The 26,780-nt window shown below is 45.6% G+C and overlaps 1 protein-coding gene across 3 annotated transcripts in view; it reads left to right on the top strand.

The window, feature by feature from the left end:
* The window catches only part of UVRAG (UV radiation resistance associated), a gene marked incomplete at its 3' end in the record, with an annotated part of 110,784 nt that overhangs the window by 42,470 nt on the left and 41,534 nt on the right, over positions 1-26,780 (top strand). For all 3 annotated transcript variants that reach the window (XM_081327821.1, XM_081327822.1, XM_081327820.1), the window contains exons 7-11: positions 7,943-8,048; positions 15,498-15,624; positions 21,231-21,315; positions 23,323-23,410; positions 25,549-25,609. In XM_081327821.1, the coding sequence (XP_081183947.1) occupies positions 7,943-8,048; positions 15,498-15,624; positions 21,231-21,315; positions 23,323-23,410; positions 25,549-25,609 (467 nt within the window). The remainder of the gene's footprint in view (positions 1-7,942; positions 8,049-15,497; positions 15,625-21,230; positions 21,316-23,322; positions 23,411-25,548; positions 25,610-26,780) is intronic.

Raw genomic sequence — 26,780 nt, 5'->3', positions numbered from 1 at the left:
GGCATAATATTTGATTGTTTTTTTTAACTTTTGCATTTCGTTTTTATACTTATTGCCCTGTACACCGCCCTGAGTCCTTCGGGAGAAGGGCGGTATAAAAATATAATAAATAAATAAAATAAATAAATAAACTTTTTCCCATTGCCGAAAATGGGATGGGCACAGTTTCTCCGTGACACTCCGGCCCGCGGGCCGGTAGTTTGACACCCCTGTTCTAGTCCAACCCCCTGCTCAAGCAGGAGAACCTAGACCCTCTCAGACAAGTGACTGCCCAGACTCTTCTTAAAAAACCTCCGGTGATGGAGCGCCCACGATTTCTGGAGGCAACTTCTGTTCCACTGGTTAATTGTCCTCGCTGTCAGGAAGTTTCTCCTTAATTCCAGGTTGCTTCTCTCCTTGATTCGTTTCCCCTCTGTTGTTTCTTGTCCTGCCCTCTGGTTGTTTGTGGCAACTTCTCAAATACTGGAATACTGCTATCATGCGCCCCCCCACCCCCAGTCCTTCTTTTCTCTAGACTAGCCAAACCCAAATCCTGCAACCATCCTTTCTTGTCTTTTTCTTTTTCTTTTAATCCCATTTATATCCCGCCCTTCTCCGAAGACTCAGGGCGGCTTACAATTAAAAGCACAAATCAATGTGCTTAGCAATAGCCTTCATTCTATGTATATGCCTGCTTAATGTCGACTGGTGGCCCCCAGGGGGAGGGCGTTCTCTGTGGGCGCGCCGTGTTTATGGAACCATCTTCCGGTTGAGCTCCGGATGGCGCCCGACCTTCGCTCCTTCCGGCGCGATCTAAAGACTTACCTGTTCGAACAAGCCGGCCTGGCCTGATGGGTGATGAGTTTGGGTTTTATTGTTTTTTATGTATTTTAACTTAACTTATTGTTATAGTTTTTGGGCATCTTGTTTAATCTTTTTTAACTTTTGTATTCTTGTTTTTTAACATGTATTGCCCTGTTCACTGCCCTGAGTCCTTCGGGAGAAGGGCGGTATACAAATATAATAAAATAAATAAATAAATATTAGGGCTTTCATCCCCCCCTCCCCCCCCAAGCAGCATTATTACAAAGTCAGCTTAATTGCCCCCAACAATCTGGGTCCTCATTTTACCTACCTCGGAAGGATGGAAGGCTGAGTCAACCTTGAGCCTGGTGGGACTCGAACCTGCACTAATTGTAGGCAGCTGGTGTTACTTAAGGAGGCATTAGCCCACTGCTCCACCAAGGCTCTTTCATATGCTTTAGTCTCCAGGCCTTTGATCATCTTACTTGCTCTTCTTTGCGCTTTTCCCAATGTCTTAACATCTTTTTTGTAACGTGGGGACCAAAACTGGATGCAGCATTCCAGGGTTCGATAAAGCGGTACGAACGCTTCGCGCGATCTTGATTCTACGCCTCTGTGCAATCCAGGATTGTATTGGCTTTTTTGGCGGCGGCGGCAACTGCGCACGGCTGGCTCACGGTCAAGCGATCGTCCGCTAGGTCTCCCAAGGATCCCTCTCACCCAATCTGTACTTACATCTTTGATTTTTTTTCCCCCTGCCTAAATGTAAAACTTTGCTTTTCTCCACATTTTATTTATTTATTTATTTATTATTGGGACTTATATGCCGCCCTATCTCCCGAAGGACTCAGGGCGGCTAACAACAATAAAATACAATACTACAAAAGTTAAAAAGAAATTAAATGAATGGCCCCAGTAAAATAAATTAAAATTAAAATTAAGTTAACAATTAAAAACATAATTAAAATAATTAATTAAAAACATGATTAAACACATTAACATTCACGTTGTTGGATAGGGCCCAGCATTCGAGTCCGTCAAGATCTTTTTGGAACCTGCGCTTGTCTTCTGGGCTTTCGGCTATTCCTGCCAGCTTACTGTCATCTGCAGATTTGATGAGTTTCCCTCTTCTAAGCCATTTATGAAGATACTGACCAGTCCTGGACCTAAGTACTGTGGGAGTACTGCCTACTTCCCTTCATGCAGATGTAGTACCGTGGAATACGGTTTGAGTTTTGTTTTCCGTTCGGTTGACTTTCAGAGTTTGTGCAAGTTCGTTTTTCCCAGGACGGGGGGGGGGGGGGAAGGGAGAAAACTCACTTCTGAAAATGCACGACTCCGAGCTTTTTCTTTCTTCCAACAAGAAAAAGTTAAGTTAAGTTCTCGGCAGTTAGGGCTCGACTTAATAGCAGCACGGCACTATCCGGAATGATTGGGTCACCAGCCAGCTTCACGTGATCGTTCCAGAAAATGCTAGAAAGGAAAACCAGCCTTTTTGAGTAAAGCATTAGCTGCTCAGAGCCTGTAGGCGTTTGTTTAAAGGGGGGGGGGGAGAAAAAAAATTGACGTTCCCTGCTTTTCCTACGCAATTGTTAGTGCCGTCCAAAGAGAAAACTAAAAATGGATCTGATTTTGATTGTTAGCAGAGTTCGGTTCTTAGATTGGGCTAACGCCTCTGGGTAGCCTTACGTGGGAAGAGGAGGAAACAATTGGAGTAGAAATATATTGAAATGCACAAATGGGGTGGTGGTTTTAACCTTCTCGTTCGATTGGGGTGTGGTTTTGAAAGTTAATAGGGACGCGGTGGCTCAGTGGGTTAGGACGCTGAGCTTGTCGATCAGATGGTCGGCAGTTTGGCAGGTCAAATCCCGAGTGCCGCGTAGCAAAGTGAGCGCCTGTTACTCGTCCCAGCTTCTGCCAACCTAGCAGTTCGAAAGCACGTAAAAATGCAAGTAGAAAAATAGGGATCACTCCGGTGGGAAGGTAACAGCGTTCCATGCGCCTTTGGCATCTAGTCATGCCGGCCACATGACCACGGAGACGTCCTCGGACAAGCGCTGGCTCTTCGGCTTTGAAACGGAGATGAGCACCGGCCCCTAGAGTTGGAAACGACTAGCATGCATGTGTGGGGGAACCATTACCTTTTACCTTTTTACCTTTGAAAGTTAAATCAGTTTGAATTGGGCCCGCAGTCAGCACAGTGTGAGTTGAAAGTGATGCATTTGTTCTGTACCAGCCTGCTACCGGCCCTGCAGAAAAGGCAGGGACAACCCCTTTTACAAGAGGGCAAGAGGCTGGAATTAAGCCTGCCAAATTTATTGATACAAAAACAAACAAGACACGAACCAAGAAACAGGAGCTTTTCAAGCGGTTGCCTTCAGCAAACCAGCCCTCCCACGCATTCCCCTTTTATACAGTTCAGGGCGTAGCTTCTCTCTGCCTCCTTCTGAGGTGCCCCATTGCCTTCCTCTGTTTACTCCTGATTGACTGCCTCCTGCGTCGGGCGTCCTTGAACAGGGCCAGCTGTGGGTCATCTTCATCCACGCTGTCAGGCTCACACAGCTGGGTCTCCGTCGTGACCAGGTGGGAGGGGCCTGGCTGAGGGCTCTCATCAGCAAGATCTTTAACACCCCCCTCCTCCTTCTCTGAGTCGTCCGACCCAACTGCCGAACCCACAGGCTGACCCTGAATCACAACAGCATTGTAGAGGGACTGGCCAACCTCTTGAGGGCTAGGCAGTTGTAAATTGATTGCCTTGTCTAAACTTTATTTTCGTGAAGCGTTTGAGATCAGCCTGAGGGAAGCTAAAATATTGATATCTTGCTTTTTTTTTTGGTGAAAGCACTTTTGGTGTCTTTCCCTTGAATTAAAGCCCTGAGAAATGGCAGTTTCCAGATGTCAGGGCCTCCGTAAACTATTGGTGTTAAGCATTTAAAGCATTTTGTACATCGGAGGTCTGTTTGTCGACCAGATTGCTTACACATCTGCATCCAGGGGTGTGTGTGTGAAGAAACCTGGCCTACAGATCTCAGCCACACACCAACATTTGTAAGCCCCGGTTGAATGTCTCGAAGGCTGAGGAGATACGTTGTCCTCCGTACCGCAATTATTTCGGTCATTGGCCTATAGAGCACATCCTCATCTCTCCATCCTTTGTTCCTTCACGTGTTACAGAACATATGTTTCCAAGTCCACCATCCACAGTGCAGTATGGCTAAATCTTTTTTTATAGGCATCTTTAGTTTGGAGCAGGGGTACCCAACCCCCCTGGTCCGTGGACCAGTACCGGGCCGCGGCATGCCAGCAACCGGTCCACACAAACAAGCAAAGCCCCATCCGCAGGATGCAGGCAGCACACAAAACCACGCAGAAAAACCTCTCTCCACGGAACCGGTCCCTGATGCCCAAAAGGTGGAGGACCTCTGGTGTAGAGAGAAACCACAGGTGTTTTGTTTTTTGTTTTTTAAAAAAATTGGAGATCCATCTTACAACATAACTGAATCGGAATAACAGTCCAAAGAGACTTTGGAACCTTTTAGAGACCAAGTGCCCAAACTGCAACCCAAAACCTACTTATGTATCGTTGGGTGCTGGGTGGTCGTGGCCCATTGGGTGGGTGTGGCCCATTGGATGGCCGTGGCCCATTGGGTGCGTGTGGCTGCGGTGGTAACGGCAGACTGGGTGGGACTAAAAACTACAATCAATCAATCCCAACTTTGCGAGATCTTTTTTTTTCCCCGCGAGAAGTTGAAATTGATTAATTGATTGAACCTTTTCTTTCTTTCTTTCTTTCTTTTTTTTTGCACATGGCGGCGGAGGCCTAAAGCGAAAAGGCTTTATAAAACCCAGCTGAAGGCCTAGGACTGGGGCAACGGGGCGCGTGCTTACAGAGAGAGCTCTGCGTGCCACCTGTGGCACGCATGCCATAGGTTTGCCACCACTGGTATAGGTTCTCCTGCTTGAGCAGGGGGCTGGACTAGAAGACCTCCAAGATCCCTTCCAGCTCTATTCTATTCTATTCTATTCTATTCTATTCTATTCTATTCTATTCTATTCTATTCTATTCTATTCTATTCTATTCTATTCTATTCTATTCTATTCTATTCTATTCTATTCTCCAGATGCCTTAATAATAATAATAATAATAATAATAATAATAATAATAATAATAATAATAATAATAATAATAATAATAATAATAATAATAATACGTTGGAAGGGACCTTGGAGGTCATCTAGTCCAACCCCCTGCTCAGGCAGGAAACCCTATACCATTTCAGACAAATGGCTGTCCAGTCTCTTCTTAAAAACCTCCAGTGTTGGAGTATTCACCGCTTCTGGAGGCAGGTTGCTCCACTGATTAATTGTTCTCACTGTCAGGAAATTTCTCATTAGTTCTAGGTTGCTTCTCGCCTTGACTAGTTTCCATCCGTTGCTTCTTGTCCTGACTCCGGGTACTTTGGAGAACAGCTTGACTCCCTCTTCTTTGGGGCAGCCCCTGAACGCTGCTATCCTGTCCCCCCTCGTCCTTCTCTTCATTAAACTAGACATCCCCAATTCCAGCAACGGTTCCCTATATGTTTTAGCCTCCAGTCCCCCAATCATCTTTGTTGCTCTTCTCTGCACTCTTTCCAGAGTCTCAACATCTTTTTTATATCGTGGTGACCAAAACTGGATGGAGGATTCCAAGTGTGGCCTTCCCAAAGAAGTATAAAGCAGTGCTAACACTTCATGCGAGCTCTCCCATGGGAAGGATTTCTTTCAGACACATGGTCATCGAAGGATAATTTCCTTTTTCTAATTTAAGTGTTCCAGCTGTTATTTATTTATTTTTTAAAAAAATTTTTTTAGACGAAATGAACCAAGGATTTCCCAGCCGAGGATGGCTTCGTTTGCATCTCGGAACTGACTACAGAGAAGAATTTTCGTTGGTCTTGTTCCATGAGGAAGTTTAGAAATAGCAAGCTTTGTGTGTGTGTGTGTGTGTGTGTGTGTGTGTGTATGCGTGCAGAGTAATGTTGAGGTAAACAAGATTGTGGATCATTTGGAGCAAATGAGAGGCACCGTGAATGAAGCCTGCATAGAAAGAAGTTGTCTGAAACAATAAATTTCACCATTTACACTTCATTGCTTGCAGATGGTCACCTTTTAGCCTTGCGTTCAGCAGAATTGTCTCAGCAATATACCGACCGAATCATTTGGGATAGATTAAATTGACGAGTTTCTGTCTCCGAGATTGTTGTTTTTCAGTAAAGTGGACTGTCTTTCTTGTTAGACCTCCATTTTTTTTAAAAAAAAATTCTGCACATTTAAAATTTGGGACAAACCAAATTGGTCATAACATGATAAGAGAAGATGCTTATACAGTAAACATTATGATCTGGCTTTAATGCTCCTGATGCTTGAAAAACACATACACACACACACACACACACACACACACACACACAGTTAATGCCGTCGGCATGATGCAGCGGTGGGATTCAGCCGGTTCGCACCACTTCGGCAGAACCGGTAGCTAATTTTTTGTTGCCCAGGCCCAGAACGGACTTCCAGAAGCGGCATCCACACACAGAGAACTGGTTGTTCACATATTTGAATCCCACCACTGGCAAGATTCAATAGCAGCAAAGGAGTGGTGTCAGGGAAAGTTGCAGTGGAGACATGCTTAAAGTTGTAATATTTGAATTACAAATTGATTTTGTGAAAGAACAGTAGTAGTAAGTTTTTTTTAAAAAAATCTCAAAACGAGAGGGCTTGATTCAGGTAATTTATATTATTGGCTGGAGGCTGCAAATCAACCAGAGGAAGTCTTAAAAACAATAATTTATACTATAGAATCATTTGCTGATAGGTAGGTAGGTAGATTAGATAGATAGATAGATAGATAGATAGATAGATAGATAGATAGATAGATAGATAGATAGATAGATGGAGATAGAGAGATAGATGATAGAGATAGATAGAGATAGATAGATGATAGATGGAGAGATAGAGAGATGGAGAGATAGATGGAGAGATATAGATGATACATAGATAGATAGATAGATAGATAGATAGATAGATAGATAGATAGATAGATAGATAGATAGATAGATATAGAGATGAGAGATATAGAGATGAAATAGGATAGATGATAGACGGATAGATAGATAGATAGATAGATAGATAGATAGATAGATAGATAGATAGATAGATAGATGGAGATAGAGAGATAGATGATAGAGATAGATAGAGATAGATAGATGATAGATGGAGAGATAGAGAGATGGAGAGATAGATGGAGAGATATAGATGATAGACGGATAGATAGATAGATAGATAGATAGATAGATAGATAGATAGATAGATAGATATAGAGATGAGAGATATAGAGATGAAATAGGATAGATGATAGACGGATAGATAGATAGATAGATAGATAGATAGATAGATAGATAGATAGATAGATAGATAGATAGATACAGGCAGACTGATGATGGATGGATAGATAGATAGATATTGATTTATATCTTGCCTTTATTATTTTAATAAGGTGGGGGAACTTACACAGTACTCCTTCCTCCTCCTATTTTCCCCATAACAACAACCCTATGAGGTGGGCTGGGTTGAGAGTCACTGGCTCAGTGTCGCCCAGCATTTTTCCTGCCTTTGGAAATCTAGAACTCACAATCTCTTGGCTTCTAGCCTGATGCCTTAGCCCAAGGGTCTTCAATCTTAGCAACTTTAAGACTTCTGGACTTCAACTCCCAGAATTCCTCAGCCAGCGGGCTGGCTGAGGAATTCTGGGAGTTGAAGTCCGGAAGTCTTAAAGTTGCCAAGGTTGAAGACCACTGCCTTAGCCATTAGACCAAACTCTTTAACAGTAATCGGTATGTACCTTCAAACAAATGATGAGATATCTTCAAAGGGATCATTTCTATCAGGGGCTGGAAATTCTTCATTTCTTATTTTTGCCCGCCTTGATGGGAAGGCCGGTAGCGTTGACTGGCACTTTTGAGGCTCCAGAGTACATCTTCAGAGGCACAATTTCCGACGTGCAGCTCAGTGCTTCAGCTGCCCAGCTTCAGCAATTCCCCCATAGAGGTTTGCTTCGAATAATGCTTTAGTTAGCGGTCCTGAGGATATGTTGAATTGTTACCTGTCTGTTTCTCTGCAGGCTCCACCGGGCGCAATGTGCAATTAAGCAAACTCAGGTAACTGTTCAGAAAATAGGAAGGGAGATTGAAGAGCATCTGAGGCTTACCTCTACAAGCAACGAGCTGGTATGCTTTTTTTTTTCTCCCCTTAACTGGTGTGTGTGTGTGTGTGTGTGTGTGTTTGTCTTGGAACAAGTGTTGTAAAAAAATGTTACAGGACGAATACCGGCTTGTGCAAATTGAGTTCTTGAGCACAGGGGAATATTTTGTTCAGAGAAATATGGATAGGGGTATGAGGGGGATTGAAGCTTTAATGCAAGCCTTACCCCTTCCTGGGGTTAAACCTTAGATTCCTTACCGGTCAGGCAGGCAGAGATTCCAGGGTTTGTCTCTGGAATCACAGACCACCCAGTTATAGTTTTTAAGGAGCGTGATAACAGAGATACAGTCCCTGGCTTAACAACCGTTCCGTTTAGTGGCTGTTTGAAATGGCAACAACAAAGTGATGATTTTTTCACTCTTATGACTGTTTGCAGTATCTTCTCTCCTCTTTCCCCCCCTCCACACCCCCCCCCGGTGGTGACACAATCAAAATTTGGATGCTTGGGCCAAAGGGCATGTATTTATGAAGTTGCAGAGTCCCGGGGATCATGAGATCACCGTTTTTAACCTTCCCAGCAGGCTCCCGACAAGTAAAGTCAGCGTGGGAGGCCAGACTCGCTTAACGACTGCACGATTCACTTACCAACGGCAGTGATTTGCTTAACCTAGGTCAGGGGTAAGCAACCTTGGCTCTTTTATGACTCGTGGACTTCAACTCCCAGAATTCCTGAGCCAGCATGGGGGAACTATGGCCCCTTCATGACTGGTGGACTTCAACTCCCAGAATTCTTCCGCCAGCATGGCTGGCTCAGGAATTCTGGGAGCTGAAGTCCACGAGTCATAAAAGAGCCAAGGTTACCTACCTCTGGCCTAGGGCAAAAAAAAAAAAAGGTCACAAAATGGGGCAAAACTCACTTAACAACTGTCTTGCTCAGCACTGGGAATTTGGGGCTCAGTTGTGCTTGTAAGTCGAGGACTTACCCCTAAGAGGTCATCTAAGTTTCCTGATTTGAACACTGCAAATGTAAAAAAATTCCAAACAAATTCAAGAAATGTTTATGTGAAAATGTGGGGCAATGTAAGTTGTTGAAGCCTCTGGTGTAGGTTTGTGGCTTAGGACCTTTCTCTCTCTCTCTCTTTTTAAACTGACGGAGAGAATTTTTTGGAAGGAACGAAATGCAATATAGAATTTTATTCCTTTTCCCCCCTCAACTTCCGTAATGACCGGCTTCACGTGTAAGAGGACTCTTTTCGGCTGTCGGTATGAAGCATTCTCCCTCGTGCCTGTAACACGAGCTCTTTTTTATTCTTATTATTACTAAACGAAAATATTTATCTGGAAAGTCCAACAGCTTAATATATTAGATTAAGCCTAGGGGGAAAATGAATTAATAGGTCTCCTAAATGCTCTCCGGTTACAAAGCATCTGTGTGGACTCTGTGGCCAGCCAGCGAGTTGCCAGGGAAAGCAAAACCCTTGCAAATAGAGATTAATGAATTTCCAATTGAAAGAGTGGTGAACCTTTGCAACCAACTCGGCCGGCTGATGCTCCAAGGTTTTGAGGACGAGGAACAGGATGAACAAATGCCATTTTGGGTGCCGGGACATGCATTTTGCTGTCTGGCTGAGGACCCATGCATTATGGCGTCCCGTGAAACCAGCTAAAATCAAAGGGCTCCCCTTAGATTGAAACAGGAACTGCTCTAACAAAACAACACAGCTGGAAGGGACCTTGAAGATCCTCTAGTCTCCATCCCTCCCCTTGCTCAGGCAGGAAACCCTATGCCTGTGGTCTGCAGAACCCTGGGTGGGGGCGCAACGTCATCACGGGATGACCCCAAAGGCTTCAAGAAACATTACGGTTTAAATCGGGGGTCCCCAAACCCCTCCCCCCGATCTGTGGACCGGTACCGGGCCGCGGCACGCCAGCAACCGGTCCGCACGAACAAGCAAAGCCCCATCCGCGGGATGCAGGCAGCACACAAAACCGCACACACTCCGGTCCGCGGAAAAACCTCTCTCCACGGAACCGGTCCCTGGTGTCCTAAAGATTGGGGACCTCTGGTTTCAATCTTGGGTTAAGTCTTGATGGACCGTGGCCGTGGTCTGGTGGCCACAAAAGGGGTCCGTGGTGAAGAAAAGATTTGAGAACCACCGCCCTATGCCATTTCAGAGAAATAGTTGTCCAGTGTCTTCTTAAAAACCTCCAGCGTTGGAGCACCCACAACTTCTGGAAGGCAGGTTGTTCCACTGATTAATTGTCCTCACTGTCAGGAAATTCCTCTTTTAATTCTCTCCTTGATTAGTTTCCATCTGTCGCTTCTTCTCCTGCCTTCAGAAGGTGCTTTGGAGAATAGCTTGACTCCCTCTTCTTTGGGGCAGCCCCTGAGAGATTGGAACACTGCTATCCTATCCCCCCTCGTCCTTCTCTTCATTAAACTAGACATACCCAATTCCAGCCACCGTTCCTTATATGTTTTAGCCTCCAGTCCTCTAAACATCTTTGTTGCTCTTCTCTTCACTCTTTCCAGAGTCTCAACATCTTTTTTACATCGTGGCGACCAAAACTAGTTCCATTTTAGCTTTTTCTAGCTGCATTCTAGCTAGCAATTTTATTTAGAAATTTGGATTGGTAAAGCCTGACTAGCAACTAGTTAACTCTACAGGCAGTCCTCAACCTGCGACCACAGCTGAGCCCAAACTTTCTGTTGTTAAAGCACAGCAGTTTGTTTGCCACACTTAAGTGAATCGTTGCAGTTGTTAAGTGAATCACCGGGCTGTTAAGTGAATCCGGCTTTCCCCCATCGAGTTTGCTGTTCGGAAGGCGGCTGGGAAGGTTGCAGATGTGGATCACATGAACCAGGGGCAGCACATCTGTCACAAACACACGCTAGTTTATTAGTTTAGTTTAGCCAAGCCACCCGCATTTTGATCAGACGACCACGGATGATGCTGCAATGGTCCTAAGGGTGAAAACTTACTCATAGGTCACTTTTTCGCGGCTGTTGTAACTCTGAACGATCCTTAAACAAATGGATGAAGTTTATATAAGTCGTGGTTCACAAAGACAGTGAGATACGAGGAGGGCGACCATAGGCTGGGCCAGGGGTTGGCAACCTTGGCTCTTTTATGACTGGTGGATTTCAACTCCCAGAATCCCTGAGCCAGCCATGCTGAAGGGAAAGGGAGAGGTTTCCAAGCTCAGCCATGCTGGCTCAGGAATTCTGGGAGTTGAAGTCTGCAAGTCATGAAGGGGCCATAGTTCCCCCACGCTGGTTGAGGAATTCTGGGAGTTGAAGTCCACAAGTCATGAAGGGGACATAGTTCCCCCACGCTGGCTGAGGAATTCTGGGAGTTGAAGTCCACAAGTCATGAAAAGGCCATAGTTCCCCCATGCTGGCTGAGGAATTCTGGGAGTTGGAAGTCCACAAGTCATGAAGGGGACATAGTTCCCCCACACTGGCTCAGGTATTCTGGGAGTTGAAATCCGCAAGTCATGAAGGGGCCATAGTTCCCCCACGCTGGTTGAGGAATTCTGGGAGTTGAAGTCCACAAGTTATGAAGAGGCCATAGTTCCCCCACGCTGGTTGAGGAATTCTGGGAGTTGAAGTCCACAAGTTATGAAGAGGCCATAGTTCCCCCACGCTGGCTGAGGAATTCTGGGAGTTGAAGTCCACAAGTCATGAAGGGGCCATAGTTCCCCCACGCTGGCTGAGGAATTCTGGGAGTTGAAGTCCACAAGTTATGAAGAGGCCATAGTTCCCCCACACTGGCTGAGGAATTCTGGGAGTTGAAGTCCACAAGTCATGAAGGGGCTATAGTTCCCCCACGCTGGCTCAGGAATTCTGGGAGTTGAAGTCCGCAAGTCATGAAGGGTCCACAGTTCCCCCACACTGGCTGAGGAATTCTGGGAATTGAAGTCCACGAGTCATGAAAGAGCCAAGGTTGCCTACCCTTGGGCTGGGCCCTTGACCAAGGAGTCATGGTTCGGATTGGGCTTGGATTCTTCTGCTTTTGTCGGAGTCGAGAAGAAATGAAAACCTGGAGTCCTCCACGATGCAGGTTGTGAGAACGTTGGCGTCAGTCCACCCTCTCCCCAGCCAGTGGAGTACACCATTGTTTGCACGCCTTTCCCAGCCTCCACTAATCTTTTTAGGACATCAGTGTCTTGGTTCAGAGACAGCATCCAGACTTGGTCGTCGGGTTGGCTTGTGGCCTAGAAACAGGCCGTAGCTGCTATTCTTTCCTTGGAAGGCCATAAAACAAACACACAAACAACCCAGCACCAAAAACCGCGTCAAGTTACCACTTTCAGGAACACTTTGCAACGTGCAAGAGTGGAGCATCTTCGGCTAATTAGACCCGCATGGCTCCCACCGTGATGGAAGTTCTGGAAGCTGTTAAAGTCTTGGCTGTTCTCCCAGTCTTTGGGGCAGGGCGATGGTGGGAACACACACACACACACACACACACACACACACACACACACACTGCTGGATGGGGGCGGGCTTGGGCTTGGGGTGGTTTTCTATGTTCTCTTTCAAGTCGCTTATGCTTTTCTTGTTTTTCTTTCTTTCCTAATTGTAAGCCACCCAGAGTCATTGGGAGTCAGGAGGGCTATAAATTCAACAAATAAGTCCAGAAATATTTTGGGAGCTGCTTGCACTGGAAACGGTGCTGCTCGGCATTTGTCTTTTCTGTGAAGTAATTAAAAAGACAAAACAGTGGTTTATTTCAAGGCCGGGGGGGAACGTGCTTTGCGAAACTCCCAATTTTCCCCCCCTACTAAGATAATAATATTGGGACGCAGTGGCTCAGTGGGTTAGGACGCTGAGCTTGTTGATCTGAAGGTCGGCAGTTTGGCGGGTCGAATCCCGAGTGCCGCATAACAGAGTGAGCGCCTGTTACTCGTCCCAGCTTCTGCCAACCTAGCAGTTCGAAAGCACGTAAAAATGCAAGTAGAAAAATAGGGACCACTCCGGTGGGAAGGTAACAGCGTTCTGTGCGCCTTTGGCATCTAGTCATGCCGGCCACATGACCACGGAGATGTCCTCGGACAAGCGCTGGCTCTTCGGCTTTGAAACGGAGATGAGCACCGGCCCTTAGAGTCGGAAACGACTAGCACGCGTGTGCGGGGGAACTTTTACCTTTTAAGATAATAATAATAAACCTTTATTGTCAAAGTACAACATGTGTACATTGAGATTAGCTGAGCCTCCCCCCCTCCCCCTCCCCCCTCCTCTCTCTCCCCAACACACAGTGACAACAAACCCTCCATCCCACCACACTATGTGAACCCACTACACTACACCACACACCGGCCTCCCAAGTCAATTCTGCATAAGATTATGTCCCATTCAAAAGCCGAACAGCCCACGGATAAAAGCTATTTTTCAGCCTGTTGGTACGGCTGGCTATATTCCTATATCTCCTACCGGATGGATGAAAATAGAAGTACGGGCAGTCCTCGACTTACAACCACAATTGAGCCCCAGATCTCTGTCGTTAAGTGAGACACCGGTTAGGTACGTTTTGCCCCCATTTTACGACCTTTTGTTGCTACCGTTGTTTAAGTGGACCGCTGCAGTTCAGTTAGTAACACGTCTGTTAAGTGAATCTGCTTTCCCCGTTGCTTTGGCTTGCCAGAAGGATGCAAAAACGGGGTCATATAACCCCGGGACGCTGCAACCGTCATAAATAGGAGTCGGTTTTCACAGTCTCATATGAGTTTTCGATCATATGGCCGTGCTGCAAAGGTCGCAAGTGTGAAAAACGGTCCGAAGTCCCTTTTTTTTCACTGCCATTGTCACTTTGAACGGCCACCGTATGAACTGCCGTAAGTCGAGGATTACCTGTGTAGATGTCATTGTGGGCGATTTTGCATTAAATGCCGCTGGTGTGATGGTGCGAGTTTCCAGTTTGCACATGTATGGGGCGCAATAACTTTAAGAGTTTTAGTTTTAGGGTTGCGAACCTTCAGTTACTTTCTTGCAGACATTTCATGACCCAACTGGGTGACGTCATCAGTGCTAGAAGGGAATGGGTTTTGTTCTCTCTTTACATAGAAACGTCTTGAATATCTTGAATATAAAGAGAGAGCAAACCCCACTCCCTTCTAGCACTGAAGAGGTTGCCTAGTCAATCAGAATGAGCTGGAAGGGACGTTGGAGGTCTTCTAGACCAACCTGCGGCTCAAGCAGCAGACCCGAGGCCATTCCAGACAAGTGACTGTCCAGTCTCTTCTTAAAAACCTCCAGTGATGGAGCACCCACAACATCTTGTGGCAAGCTGTTCCACTGGTTAATTGTCCTCACTGTCAGGAAGTTTCTCCTTAGTTCCAGGTTGCTTCTCCCCTTGATTAGTTTCCGTCCGTTGCTTCTTGTCCTGCCTTCAGGGGCTTTGGAGAACAGGTGGACCCCCCTCCTCTTTGGGGCAGCCCCTCAAATAGTGGAATACTGCTATCATGTCCCCTCCAGTCCTTCTTTTCTCTAGACAAGCCAAACTCAAACCCTGCAAACATGAGGCAATGAAACACCTGCAACCAAGCTCAGAGAGCACCAAGAACCCCAGGATTGTCGTCGTTGTCGTCCTCCTCCTTGCAAACTCATCCCTTCCAGCATTGATGATGTTACCTAGTTGGGTAACGAAACGTTTAGAAGAAAACAGCCAAGCTCAGAGAGCACCAAGGACCTTAGAATTGTTTTCGTCCTCCTCCTCTTCCTCCTCCTCCCTCCCTCCCTCCCTCCCTCCCTTTTAGTACTGTTAGCTAGTTAGGTCATGAAATGTCTGCAAGAAATCCACCAAGCTCAGAGAGCACCCAGGACCCCACAGTCCTTCCTTCCTTCCTTCCTTCCTTCCTGCCTGCCTGCCTGCACTGATGATGTTACCTAGTTGGGTCATGAAACGTCTGCAAGAAAACCACCAAGCTCAGAGAGCACCCAGGACCCCACAGTCAGTCCTTCCTTCCTTCCTTCCTTCCTTCCTTCCTTCCTTCCTTCCTTCCTTCCTTCCTTCCTTCCTTCCTTCCTGCCTGCCTGCCTGCCTGCCTCCCTGCCTGCCTGCCTGCCTGCCTGCCTTGATGATGTTACCTAGTTGGGTCATGAAACGTCTGCAAGAAAACAACCAAGCTCAGACAGCACCCAGGACCCCACAGTCCTTCCTTCCTTCCTTCCTTCCTTCCTTCCTTCCTTCCTTCCTTCCTTCCTTCCTTCCTTCCTTCCTTCCTTCCTTCCTTCCCTGATGATGTTACCTAGTTGGGTTATGAGACGTCTGCAAGAAAACCACCAAGCTCAGACAGCACCCAGGACCCCCCAGTTCAGCCCTGAGCTACAAATGTTCTGTTCAGGGACGGTTATAATCTTATTTTTCACTGAAATACGTAGCCCTCGCAGGTAGCGTTTCTCCCAGAAGCGTCTACGTATACGCTGAGCAATCTTCGTTTGTTGTTGTTGTTGTTTTGTTATTTTGATATAGAAAAAAAAGAGCGAGTGTTTACAGCTGAAGATTCTGGTGCTTCAGAACGAGCTGGAGAGGCAGAGAAGAGCCCTCGGCCGGGAAGTGGCCTCGTTGCATAAGGAACAAAGCTCGCTGCTTGAAAGAGGTGAGTGCAAATGAGAGCAGCTTTCTTGTCCCTCCCTGCAAGGAAGGATGCCTTGTTTGAGAGCAGGTTGCTCCTGAAAAACAAAAAAAAAAAGAGAAGAAGAAGAAGAATTTGGCAGGCTCTGGTTGTTTACTGCTGATTTCCTTACGTAGTCGGTGGCTTGCTAAGATGGTTAGCCAGACATCTTTAATGGTGATGCCGTAGGTCAGCAGTGTCCAACCTTGGCAACTTATAAGACTTGTAGACTAAGTCCCAGCTTGGCTGGGGAATTCTGGGAGTTAATTAGACTAGAGCTGGATGGGACCTTGGAGGTCTTCTAGTCCAACCTCCTGCTCAAGCAGAAGACCCTATAATGTTTCAGACAAATGGTTGTCCAGTCTGTGTTTAAAAACCTCCAGTGATAAGAGCACCCACAACCTCTGGAGGCAACTTCCGTTCCACTGGTTAATTGTCCTCACTGTTAGGAAGTGTCTCCTTTAATTCCGGGTTGCTTCTCTCCTTGATTAGTTTCCAGCCACTGCTTCTTGTCCTACCTTCTGGTACTTTGGAAAATAAGTTGACCCCTCCCCTCTTCTTTGTGGCAGCCCCTCAAATACTGGAAGACTGCTATCACGTCCCCCTTAGTCCTTCTTTTCTCTAGACTGGCCATACCCCACTTCCGGCAACCGTTCTTCACGTGTTTTTGTCTCCAGACTCTTAACCATCTCAGTTGAAGTCCACAAGTCTTAATCATCTTGGTTGAATATGGTTAAGATGATTAATTGAAGCACCTGAAAGCAGGACAAGAAGCAACGTATGGAAACTAGTCAAGGAGAGAAGCAACCTGGAACTAAGGAAAGGCTTCCTGACAGTTAGAACAACTAACCAGTGGAACAACCTGCCTCCAGAAGCGGTGAATGCTCGAACACTGGACGTTTTTAAGAGGAGACTGGACAGCCATTTGCCTGAAATGGCCTAGGGTTTCCTGCCTGAGCAGGGGGTTGGACTAGATGACCTCCAAGGTCCCTTCCAACTTCTTCTTCTTCTTCTTCTTCTTCTTCTTCTTCTTCTTCTTCTTCTTCTTCTTCTTCTTCTTCTTCTTCTTCTTCTTCTTCTTCTTCTTCTTCTTCTTCTTCTTCTTCTTCTTCTTCTTATTATTATTATTATTATTATTATTATTATTATTATTATTATTATTATTATTATTATTATTATTTTCCCCACAAATCTTAAAAGTTGCCAAGATTGGACACCCCTGCCGTAGATCATGAGGTTAGAAGTTTCCATCCTCAAGCCAACCTAGTGGTTCAGAGTTCCCAAGGCCTCAATCCCAGATCTTCTCCTAAGATCTCCCGTTGCTTTATGAAGTCTGAAGAAGACAGCCCAAACTATAATTTCTAGAAGAAAATGCATTTACAGATAGATAAGTCTTACAACGATTCGTTTGGTGACTGTTCAAGGTTCACAACGGCACTGAAAAGAGTGGCTTGTGACCAGTCCTTGCACTTATGACTGTGGGGATGTTGCAACATCTCCGCAGTGACATGATGAAAATTTGGGCATGCATACCCATAATCACCATTTGCCAGTTTAGTGGTTAACCAACCTAGTGGTTAAGGCAGGGGTCCCCAACCTATGGTCCACAGCCCAGGATCGGGCCGAGGGCTCTCGGCCAGTGGGCCACAGAAAAGGCTGGCCGGTGCACGCACGTGTGGGCGTGCATTTCCCCCCCGTTACCGCCCACGTTTGCGCAGGTGCGAACGGGGATGCTAGCGTGGGGCGGGTGTTTGCAGCCCTTTTGCTCATGCACCACTAGCCCGGGTGGTTTGCGTGGCCCGTTGGAGCATGCGCGAATGGGCCACAAGCCACCGTGGGGATGTGCTGCCATTCACACATGCGCATGGGGCCAGCGGATGCCGCATGCGCGGACGGAGCTGCCAGTGCCGCGCCAGTGTGCGTGGCCCCGTGCACGCACACACGCACACCAGTTTTGAAGCTGCTCTCCTTCCCTCCGATGCACAAGTCTGGAAAGGTTGTAGACCTCTGGGTTAAGGGACCAAACTGGAAACGAGGAAACTCAGTTTAGTGCTGCCTTAGCCATGAAAGCCAGCTAGGTGACCTTAGGTCAGTCACTCTCAGTCCAACCCCCACCTCACAGGGTGGGGGCTGCTGTGGGGAAGATAAGGGGTGGAAGGCGTGTCAAGATACGTTTGGCGCCTTGAGTTATTTGTAAAAAAATAAAAGAAGCAGGATACAAATGAAACAGTTTTTTTTAAAAAAAATGTGACTTTCCCAGCCAGCTTCAGACAAGCAAAGTAAATAAGGCAAGCCGTATTCTCTTTAACCGTCTGATTCAAACATGGCCAAAAAAAAAAAGTGGTAAAATTGGGCATGGCTCAACTTAACAACCATCTTGCTTAGTAACGGAAATTCTGATCCCAGTCGTGGCCATTAGTTGGGGACAACCTATAAAGAGTGAAACACCAGTGAATAGCAAAATCTTGTCTTCGTGACTAGGCCCTTCCTTAAAATTTAACAGTAGGAATGACGTGCCGGCGCTCAATTTGAAACAAAGAAGGGGATAACAATCGGGGGGGGGGGGAATAAGTGATATAAAAATAGCTCTTAACAAACGTGACCAAAATGCTTCGAAATCCATCCCTTTGCCAAGCGAAGTTGCTTCAGAGCTTGACAGGATAACACACAGCCATCGGTTGGGATGTATCAGATGTAGAGTTATTCTTCCAAGGCTTTAGGGCATCTCGTGTGTGAAAAGTTCACCGTTTCTGACGTGTTGAAATATCCCTGATCCTGAGAATAAAGCCAAGAAAGAACGTACACCGCCCTTAATACAGGGTGATCGGTCCAAAAAAAATCAAGTTAAAACTCTCGGAGATTTCGGGGCCAGAATGTGAACTGGGAATCCCAGAGCACAGGAGCGAATAATACCTCTTCTTGAAAGATATTTTCAAGAGCAGAACAATTGCAACTAGTCCTTCCTTGTTCAAAATTCTCTTAAAATGTCCAGTTTAGTTGAAACCGGAAAACTTCCCCCGTATCTTACTTTGCGATCAGAAGGGACTAATTTAATATTCTTCAAATTGACTCTCCTCCGGTTTAGCAGAATAGGGTGCGAGTGTCGCATTCCAAAGGTTAATAAATCATAAACATTCTTTTTTTAATCAGCTTGCTTCAATTTCTCTTGTACTGCTTTAAGAATCTCTTGTTAGTTTCTTCAAAAGCTCTAGCAGAGGCGGGACTGAAGCAGCGAGAGTAGAAATTGGACTCCTTAAATTGAATAAACTACCAAGGAGCGTTTAGAAGTGCGCTTCAGCTGAATGGATCCACAGTAACAATGTTAGGAGAGGCTAGCTAACCCAAATTCAGGTAGTCCTCGACTTAGCAACGATTGACTTAGCAACGATCTTCGCTCCTTCCGGCGCGGGTTAAAGACCCATCTATTTGAACAAGCTGGCCTGGCCTGATGGGGGAATTTTAGGGTTTTAATGTTTTTTTATATTTTGATCGTTTTAATTCGGGCAATAATTTAATCTTCTTTTAACTTTTGTATTTCTATCTATATGCCCTGTTCACCGCCCTGAGTCCTTCGGAAGAAGGGCGGTATAAAAATTCAATAAATAATAATAAATAATAATTTAGTGACCGTTCAAAGTTACAACGCCCCGGAAAAAGTGACTTATGACCTTTTTCACACAACTGTTGCGGCATCCTCGTGGTCATGCGGTCAAAGTTCGGATGCTTGGCAATTGGTTCATATTTATGACGGCTGCAGTTCCTATTTACGATGGCTGAAACTGGTTCATGTTTTTGACGGTCACGTGATCCCCTTTTGCGACCTTCTGACAAGCAACGTCCATGGGGAAGCCGGAGTCACTTGACAGCCGTGTGACTAACTTAGCGAATGCAACGATTTGACTTAACAACTGTGGCAAGAAAAGTCGGAAACTGGGGCAAACTCACTTAACAAATCTTTCACTTAGCAACATAAATCTTGGGCTCAGCTGTGGTCATAACTGAAGGACTGCCTGTAATTGGTTTACTCTGCAGCTTTTATACTAGATCCTGAGGTTCAGATCCTCGCTCAACAATGTTGCTACGCTGTCTCTTAAGTTCTCAAGTTGACTTATGTATTTGATTTCTCTAGCCCCTCCCATCTCAACAAGCAACTCTGGGTCGCTTTCATAGGACGTAAAAGCAAAGCACCAATAATGGAGAATTATTTGTAGCTCAGGATTGAAACGAGGGGTCCTTGGTGCTCTCGGAGCTTGGTGGCTTTCTTGCAGACATTTCATGACCCAGCTAGGTAACGTCATCAATGCTAGTGCTAGACTAGCCCGCATGAAACGTCTGCAAGCAAACAACCAAGCTCAGAGAGCACCAGGGACCTCTCAGAAACAAAGCAATTAAGACTGTACAAAATAAATATTTGTCAGAACATGCACAGTCTTATGGCGCTGAGGTAACCCAGGAGTACGTACAGTAAACAGTGGTTTGTAATTAAATGGTGGTTTATATTACACTATATCTATAAAGATACACTAGAAATAAAATACATACACGTCATAAAACAGCAAACTCCAGTACACAGCAATTACAGCAATCAAACAGACGAGAGAGAGAGAGACAGAGAGAGAGAGAGAGAGAGAGAGAGAGCAGCAAAAAACTTCCCTTTTATACTCAGACTCTTAAAGGGATACACACACCTGCCAAGTCATTCCTATTATTGCATCATCCACATTACATTACATCTTTACATAAGATGTTTAGCTATTAAATTATTATCCTGACAATATTTCTGGCACCAAGAAGATCTGTTACTATGGTTGGATGTTAATACAGCCAGGAAACAGATTTTAACACAGGGGTCTCTAACACCTGCGCTACAGACCACTACCAGTCCATGACCTGTTGAGAACAAGACCACGCAAGCGGCAGGCAAGCTTGCGGGGGGGGGGGGGGAAGCGACAAAACTTTTGTGCATGTGTGGGATTAGGTTGAACATGCAACCCCGTCCCCTCCCTGCCGCAGCCATGTGTCGCCGCCGATCCACGCAGCCAAAGAAGTTGGGGACTGCTGCCTTAACACACTCAGGGCCCCTGACCTGACTGCACAGGCGAATCTTCACAGCCTTGTGAAAGACCAGTGGAGTCATTTTGATATATGAAGGGAGAGTATTGTAGAGCAGGGGTGGGAAATGATGGCCCTTTTATGACTTGTGGACTTCAACTCCCAGAATTCCTCAGCCAGCATGGGGGAACTATGGCTCCTTTATGACTTGTGGACTTCAACTCCCAGAATTCCTGAGCCAGCGTGGGTGGGGGAACTATGGCTCCTTTATGACTTGTGAACTTCAACTCAGGAATTCTGGGAGTTGAAGTCCATAAGTCATAAAAGGGCCATCATTCCCCATCTCTGTTCTGGAGGACAAGGGCTATGGCAGAATAGGCATGTCTTATTGGAGGATTAGAGATTTGGCACCAGATAATACCGTAGAATGACCTTATATGTTACCAATGGTTTAACTAATTAAATAGTGTTGTTTAATTGCCAATCTTTGCTACTGAAGAGTAACCTCAGGTATTTTCTTCCTCAAATGATTTTGGTAGGAAAAGTATTTGAAGAAGAACATTCAAAGCTCCAATTAGATAAGGAACCTCTGCAGGAATTAAGGAAGGAGTGCACAGCCAAGAGGTAAAAGGACTCTTAAAATTGGTTGGAATGGGGCAGGGAAATTTGCGTATATTCTGCTTGTTCATTTACAGTCGTCCTAAAGGATATTTAAACCTGACTGTTCTTTGGAAGGACAGCTGTTGAAGCTGAAACTCAAATACTTTGGCCACAAAATGAGAAGAGAGGACTCCTTGGAGAAAGATTCTGATGTTGGGAAAGAGGGAAGGCAAAAGGAGAAAAGAACGGCAGAGGATGGGATGGTTAGACAGAGTTAATTAGAGAAACTGATTAGTGGCTGAGAAAATTAGGTGTTCATCCCTCTGCTGAACACCTAATTCCTGCAGCTGACAAAATACAGTGACTACTACGGTTTTTTTTTAATCTAACATGTATATATATTAACCCATGTTGTGTGGCTGCAATATTATTTATTATTTTACTTTATTGTCTCCTCCTCCCCTCCTCCTCCTCCTCCTCCTCCTCCTCCTTCATCATCATCATCATTATATTATTTGCATAGTCAGCCAGATGTTCAGACTGGATTTGCCATTTTTGTCTACCTATCGAGTCCTTACCAAGGACCCAGGATAGGCAGATGTGGATGTTTGATGATATAGATATTGTCGCAGGATGGAAGCAGTTCCTAGCAAGGCCGCCTTTTGCAATTGACCAATGGCGAATTTGTCAATGCCGATGATGGTGTCCAAGTGGTGCTCCCGTTGTTTTGGGATTGCACCCAAGGCGCCTATTACTATTGGTACCACCCTTGCTTGCCTTTGCCACAGTCGTTCTATGTCTATTTGTAGGTCTTTGTATTTTGTTATCTCCTCCAGTTCTCTTCCTCCTCCTCCTCCTCCTCCTCCTCCTCCTCCTCCTCCTCCTCCTGTTATTATTATTATTTTCTCTTTTTTTTGCAAGTCCACTGAATGCTTCAGTACGGGAGACAAATTCCTCGTGTGTCTAGTCACCCTTGGCCAAATAAATGAAGAAGTACAATAGATAGTGTCATTGATGCAGTGGACGTAGGTTTGGGTGGACCCAGGGAGATAGTGGACGATGGGGGGGAGGGGGGGGCGGTGTGCTGTGGTCCTTGAGGTCATGAGTTGGGCATGACTTGGTGACTGAAAACAATGACAACAATAACAACAGCATGTACAGTTGGTGGCTAATTCTCCTTTCACAAGAGCTAGATAATAGCTACTGACCGAGTGCTGAAGAGGAAGGGTTGGCCCGGGATCTTCAGAAATACCTACGAAGTGCCAAGAATTGTAAATTGGGGCACCGACGTTCCAAATTAAAATATTGGGATCCCTCATTTGCGGCGTAGGGAGGCGTTTAGGCAGAAACGGTGGCCGATTATCGCGTTTTGTCGTTTTCCCCCTGAAGTTCCCTTCTGTGCTGTACCTCGGCGGCTGCCAACCTTTTCTATACCCCGCGCCCCTGCAACGCTTCTGATACATTCTCGCGCCCCTTAACAAAAGTCCCGAAATAACAGCAACAAATTATGCAAATGCACTCTAATTTTGAAAACCGTAAGTTTTCTCACCCTCCAGAATATCATCTGGCACACACACACACACACACACACACACACTCCGGTTGGGAGCCCCGGCTGTACCTTAACAAGGCTTTTTCAAGGGAGTCCTCGGGGTTGGAACAGTTTCCAGACATTAACCCTTTTTTGCAAACCCTTAGTTGTACATTCTTCATTAGGCATCCCTTCCGCCCCCCCCCCCAACGATAAATTCGTCTGTGGAGTTTCTGCTACGAACTAGATCCTCAGATAAAACTTGCCAAGCCGTCTCCCCACCCCCACCCCCGTAATGGCCTGTCAGTGTATTACACAGGAAATGCATCCTTCTTAAAGTTTGCCATTTTGGTCAGCTAGACTGGGACTTTAAAAATTAACAGTACTGCACTTCCCTCAGTGGGGCAGAAACGGTAATTTCTCAGAATAAGGGTGTTGTTGACAGCTCCTTCGGGAAGCCATGGTTGCATGATTGACCGGTTTCTGTCTCCTTCCCTTAGAGAGCAGTTCTTGAAAACCAACGCTCAGCTGACCATCCGATGTAGGCAATTGCTATCAGAGCTTTCCTGTATTTATCCTATTGATACGGTGAGTGATGGGTTTCCTAAGAACGGCAGGGTCAGGAGTTTAGCAAGCCTCCAGCTTTTGACCTTGGAGAAGAGGCTGAACTTCAGTTATCCTAAACATTAACTATCTATGGGCAAAAATGACCTTCGGTTAAGCAGCCTAGAGCAGGGGTCCCCAACCCTCCGACCATGGACCGGTATCGGGCCACGGCATGCCAGCAAACAGTCCGCACAAACAAGCAAAGCCTCATTCGCGGGATGCTGGCAGCACGCAAAACCACACACCCTTCACTCCGCGGAAAAACCTCTCTCCACGGAACCGGTCCCTGGTGCCCAAAAGATTGGGGACCTCTGGCCTAGAGCTCTCGAGTCAGAACTTAAGATTTTGCATCTGTATATTTCCAGATTCAATTCCTGGGTTCTTAAATTCAGAGGGGTGATAGGTCTGGGAGATAGAGATAGATAGATAGATAGATAGATAGATAGATAGATAGATAGATAGATAGATAGATAGATAGATAGATAGATAGATAGGGGATGGATGGATGGATGGATGGATGGATGGATGGATGGTAGGTAGACAGATAAGGGATGGTAGATAGGTTGGTAGATAGACGATGGGCGGATGGTAGGTAGACACAGATAAGGGATGGTAGGTAGGTGGGTAGGTAAATAGATAAGGGATGGATGGGTGGATGGATGATAGGTAGACAGATAAGGGATGGTAGGTAGGTAGATGATGGATGGTAGGTAGGTGGATGGATTGGTAAACAAAGGATGGTAGGTAGGTAGGCAGATAGATAGATAGATAGATAGATAGATAGATAGATAGATAGATAGATAGATAGATAGATAGATAGATAGTAGGTTGGTAGGTAGATGATGGATTGATGGTAGGAAGATAAGGGATGGTAGGTAGGTAGGCAGATAGATAATGGATAGATGGTAGGTTGGTAGGTAGGTAGGTAGGTAGATGATGGATGGATATTAGGCAGGCAGACAGATGCATGCATGCGATGACAGATAGATAGATAGATGATAGATAGATAGATAGATAGATGATAGATAGATAGATAGATAGATGATAGATAGATAGATAGATAGATAGATAGATAGATAGATAGATAGATAGATAGATAGATAGATAGATAGTTGGTAGGTTGGTAGGTAGATGATGGATTGATGGTAGGAAGATAAGGGATGGTAGGTAGGTAGGCAGATAATGGATAGATGATAGGTTGGTAGGTAGGTAGGTAGGTAGGTAGATGATGGATGGATATTAGGCAGGCAGACAGACAGATGCATGCATGCGATGGTTAAAGCGGCTGGGCTGAGCTCTCATTCCTTGTCTCAGCTCCTGCCCCCCTAGCAGTTTGAAAGCACGGAAGTGCGAGTAGTTAAATAGGTAACATTTTGTTGGGGAGGTCACAGCGTTCCGTGAGCCTTTGGCATATAGCCATGCTGGCCACGTGACCACAGAAACACCCTGTCAGAATCCATTTATATCACATTCATAAATGTATGTTTAAAATATTGTGCGCCCCTGGATTCTGCCATTCTCCGGGGGGGGGGGCAGGGAGAGGTGAAGATGTTTATTCAGCCTGACCGGAGGCTGCATTCCAAAGACCTGGCAAACCCCTTTGATCCCAGTACAACAAAGGAGGGGAAGGAAGGGAGAAGAGATCTGGGTTGTATCCCTATCTGGAACTGAAAGGAAGAAAGCAATTAGCAATAAAGCAGGAGAAGATTCCCCTTTTCCCACGAAAGGGTCGACACCTAAGTTTAATTGATGTGAGGCTGACCAGATGGGGTTGAGGGGGGGGGTTGAAATGGGAGTCCTTTATATATAGTAAAAATGTAACACAATGCCAGATCCTGTCTTGCATTTCCACAACCGATCATGTCCTAGTAAAAACTCCTTTTGGAGTGGGGTGGGTGGGTCCTGACACCACCCTCAGACGATGCTGGCTCCCTCGGCTAGGAAACAGAGTCACCCCCAGAGACAGACAGGGGAAAATTTACACACACACACACACATATATATATATATACATGCATGTATATAGGCATGTACAGTAAGTATGTTAGCTTGCTCTCAGAATCGGGACTTTTATGAGCAAACGTGGCCCAGATGCAACCTCTTCTTTCTACTCTTCACAGAGCGATCAAGAGGATTATTTTATTTGCGGCGTGAAGTTGCCCAATTCTGAAAACTTTCAAGGTAACTGGCCATTGACCTGCTCATTTTGTTATCTGATTGCACTGTACAGCATGCCAAGGGAATAGGTCAGGCCTCCGTTCCCCCCCCCCCCTCGCTCCCCTCTAACCAAATCGGTTGGGTTAAAAATGTGATTTTTGTTGTTGTTGAGACAAAGAATGTTGCTGACTGGGGTATTCTGGGAGTTGAAGTCCATATACCTCTTCAAAAGAGCCTTGGTGGAGCAGTGGGCTAATGCCTCCTTAAGTAACACCAGCTGCCTGCAATTAGTGCAGGTTCGAGTCCCACCAGGCTCAAGGTTGACTCAGCCTTCCATCCTTCCCAGGTAGGTAAAATGAGGACCCAGATTGTTGGGGGCAATTAAGCTGACTTTGTAATAATGCCGCTTGGGGTGTGTGTGTGTGAAAGCCCTAATAAGCAGGCATATACATAGAATGAAGGCTATTGCTAAGCTTGTAAGCCGCCCTGAGTCTTCGGAGAAGGGCGGGATATAAATGGAATTTAAAAAAAAAAAAGTTGCTGAGATTGAGACACGCTGCCCTAGGAGATTGCGAAGCTGGGAGTAGATCCAGTCCTCCAGCCATATTCTTGAGACCTTTTTACTCCCTTTTGATAAGCCGTATTGCCCAAATAAGCAAAGAAACAATGCAAAACAATTGCACGATCTTAGCTTTTTTTTTTATATAGCACGTTTGCGAATTGGACACGAGCGAAAGGGAGATGATACAGCGGAGGGAAAGGAAGCTGTTTTAATAGTTCTCAACAGCTGGATTATTATTATTTTTTTTAAGGTTGCTATTTGATAGCGCCTGTGAGGCCGTTAATATTTTTACAAGCTCATCGGTTGTCCCACAGTTGTGCCAGAGTACGGCTAAACATTTTGGGGAGGAAAAACGAAATAAATTGCATCGAGGGAGTTACGTTCATCTTTTTTAATTTTGAAGGAGGGGGAAGTTAAAGGAAGGAAGCTACGGAAAACATCGATTTGAACAACAGAGGATAAAGTTAATCCATAACAAATCAAAAGGGCTTGGAAGTAACGAAATAGGGTGTTGGTGCGTTTTTTCCTCCCCTCCCCTCTTTCACTAAACCTTATTTTTTTAATTGAATATTTTTTTTCTGTAAAGTTTCTCTGTTGTCTCTTGTCGCCGAAACCTTGGCACCAATTTATACG

Source organism: Vipera berus, assembly GCF_964194415.1.
Source record: "Vipera berus genome assembly, chromosome: 4".
Taxonomy (NCBI): Eukaryota; Metazoa; Chordata; class Lepidosauria; order Squamata; family Viperidae; genus Vipera; species Vipera berus.
This window is presented reverse-complemented; position numbering and strand designations above follow the sequence as displayed.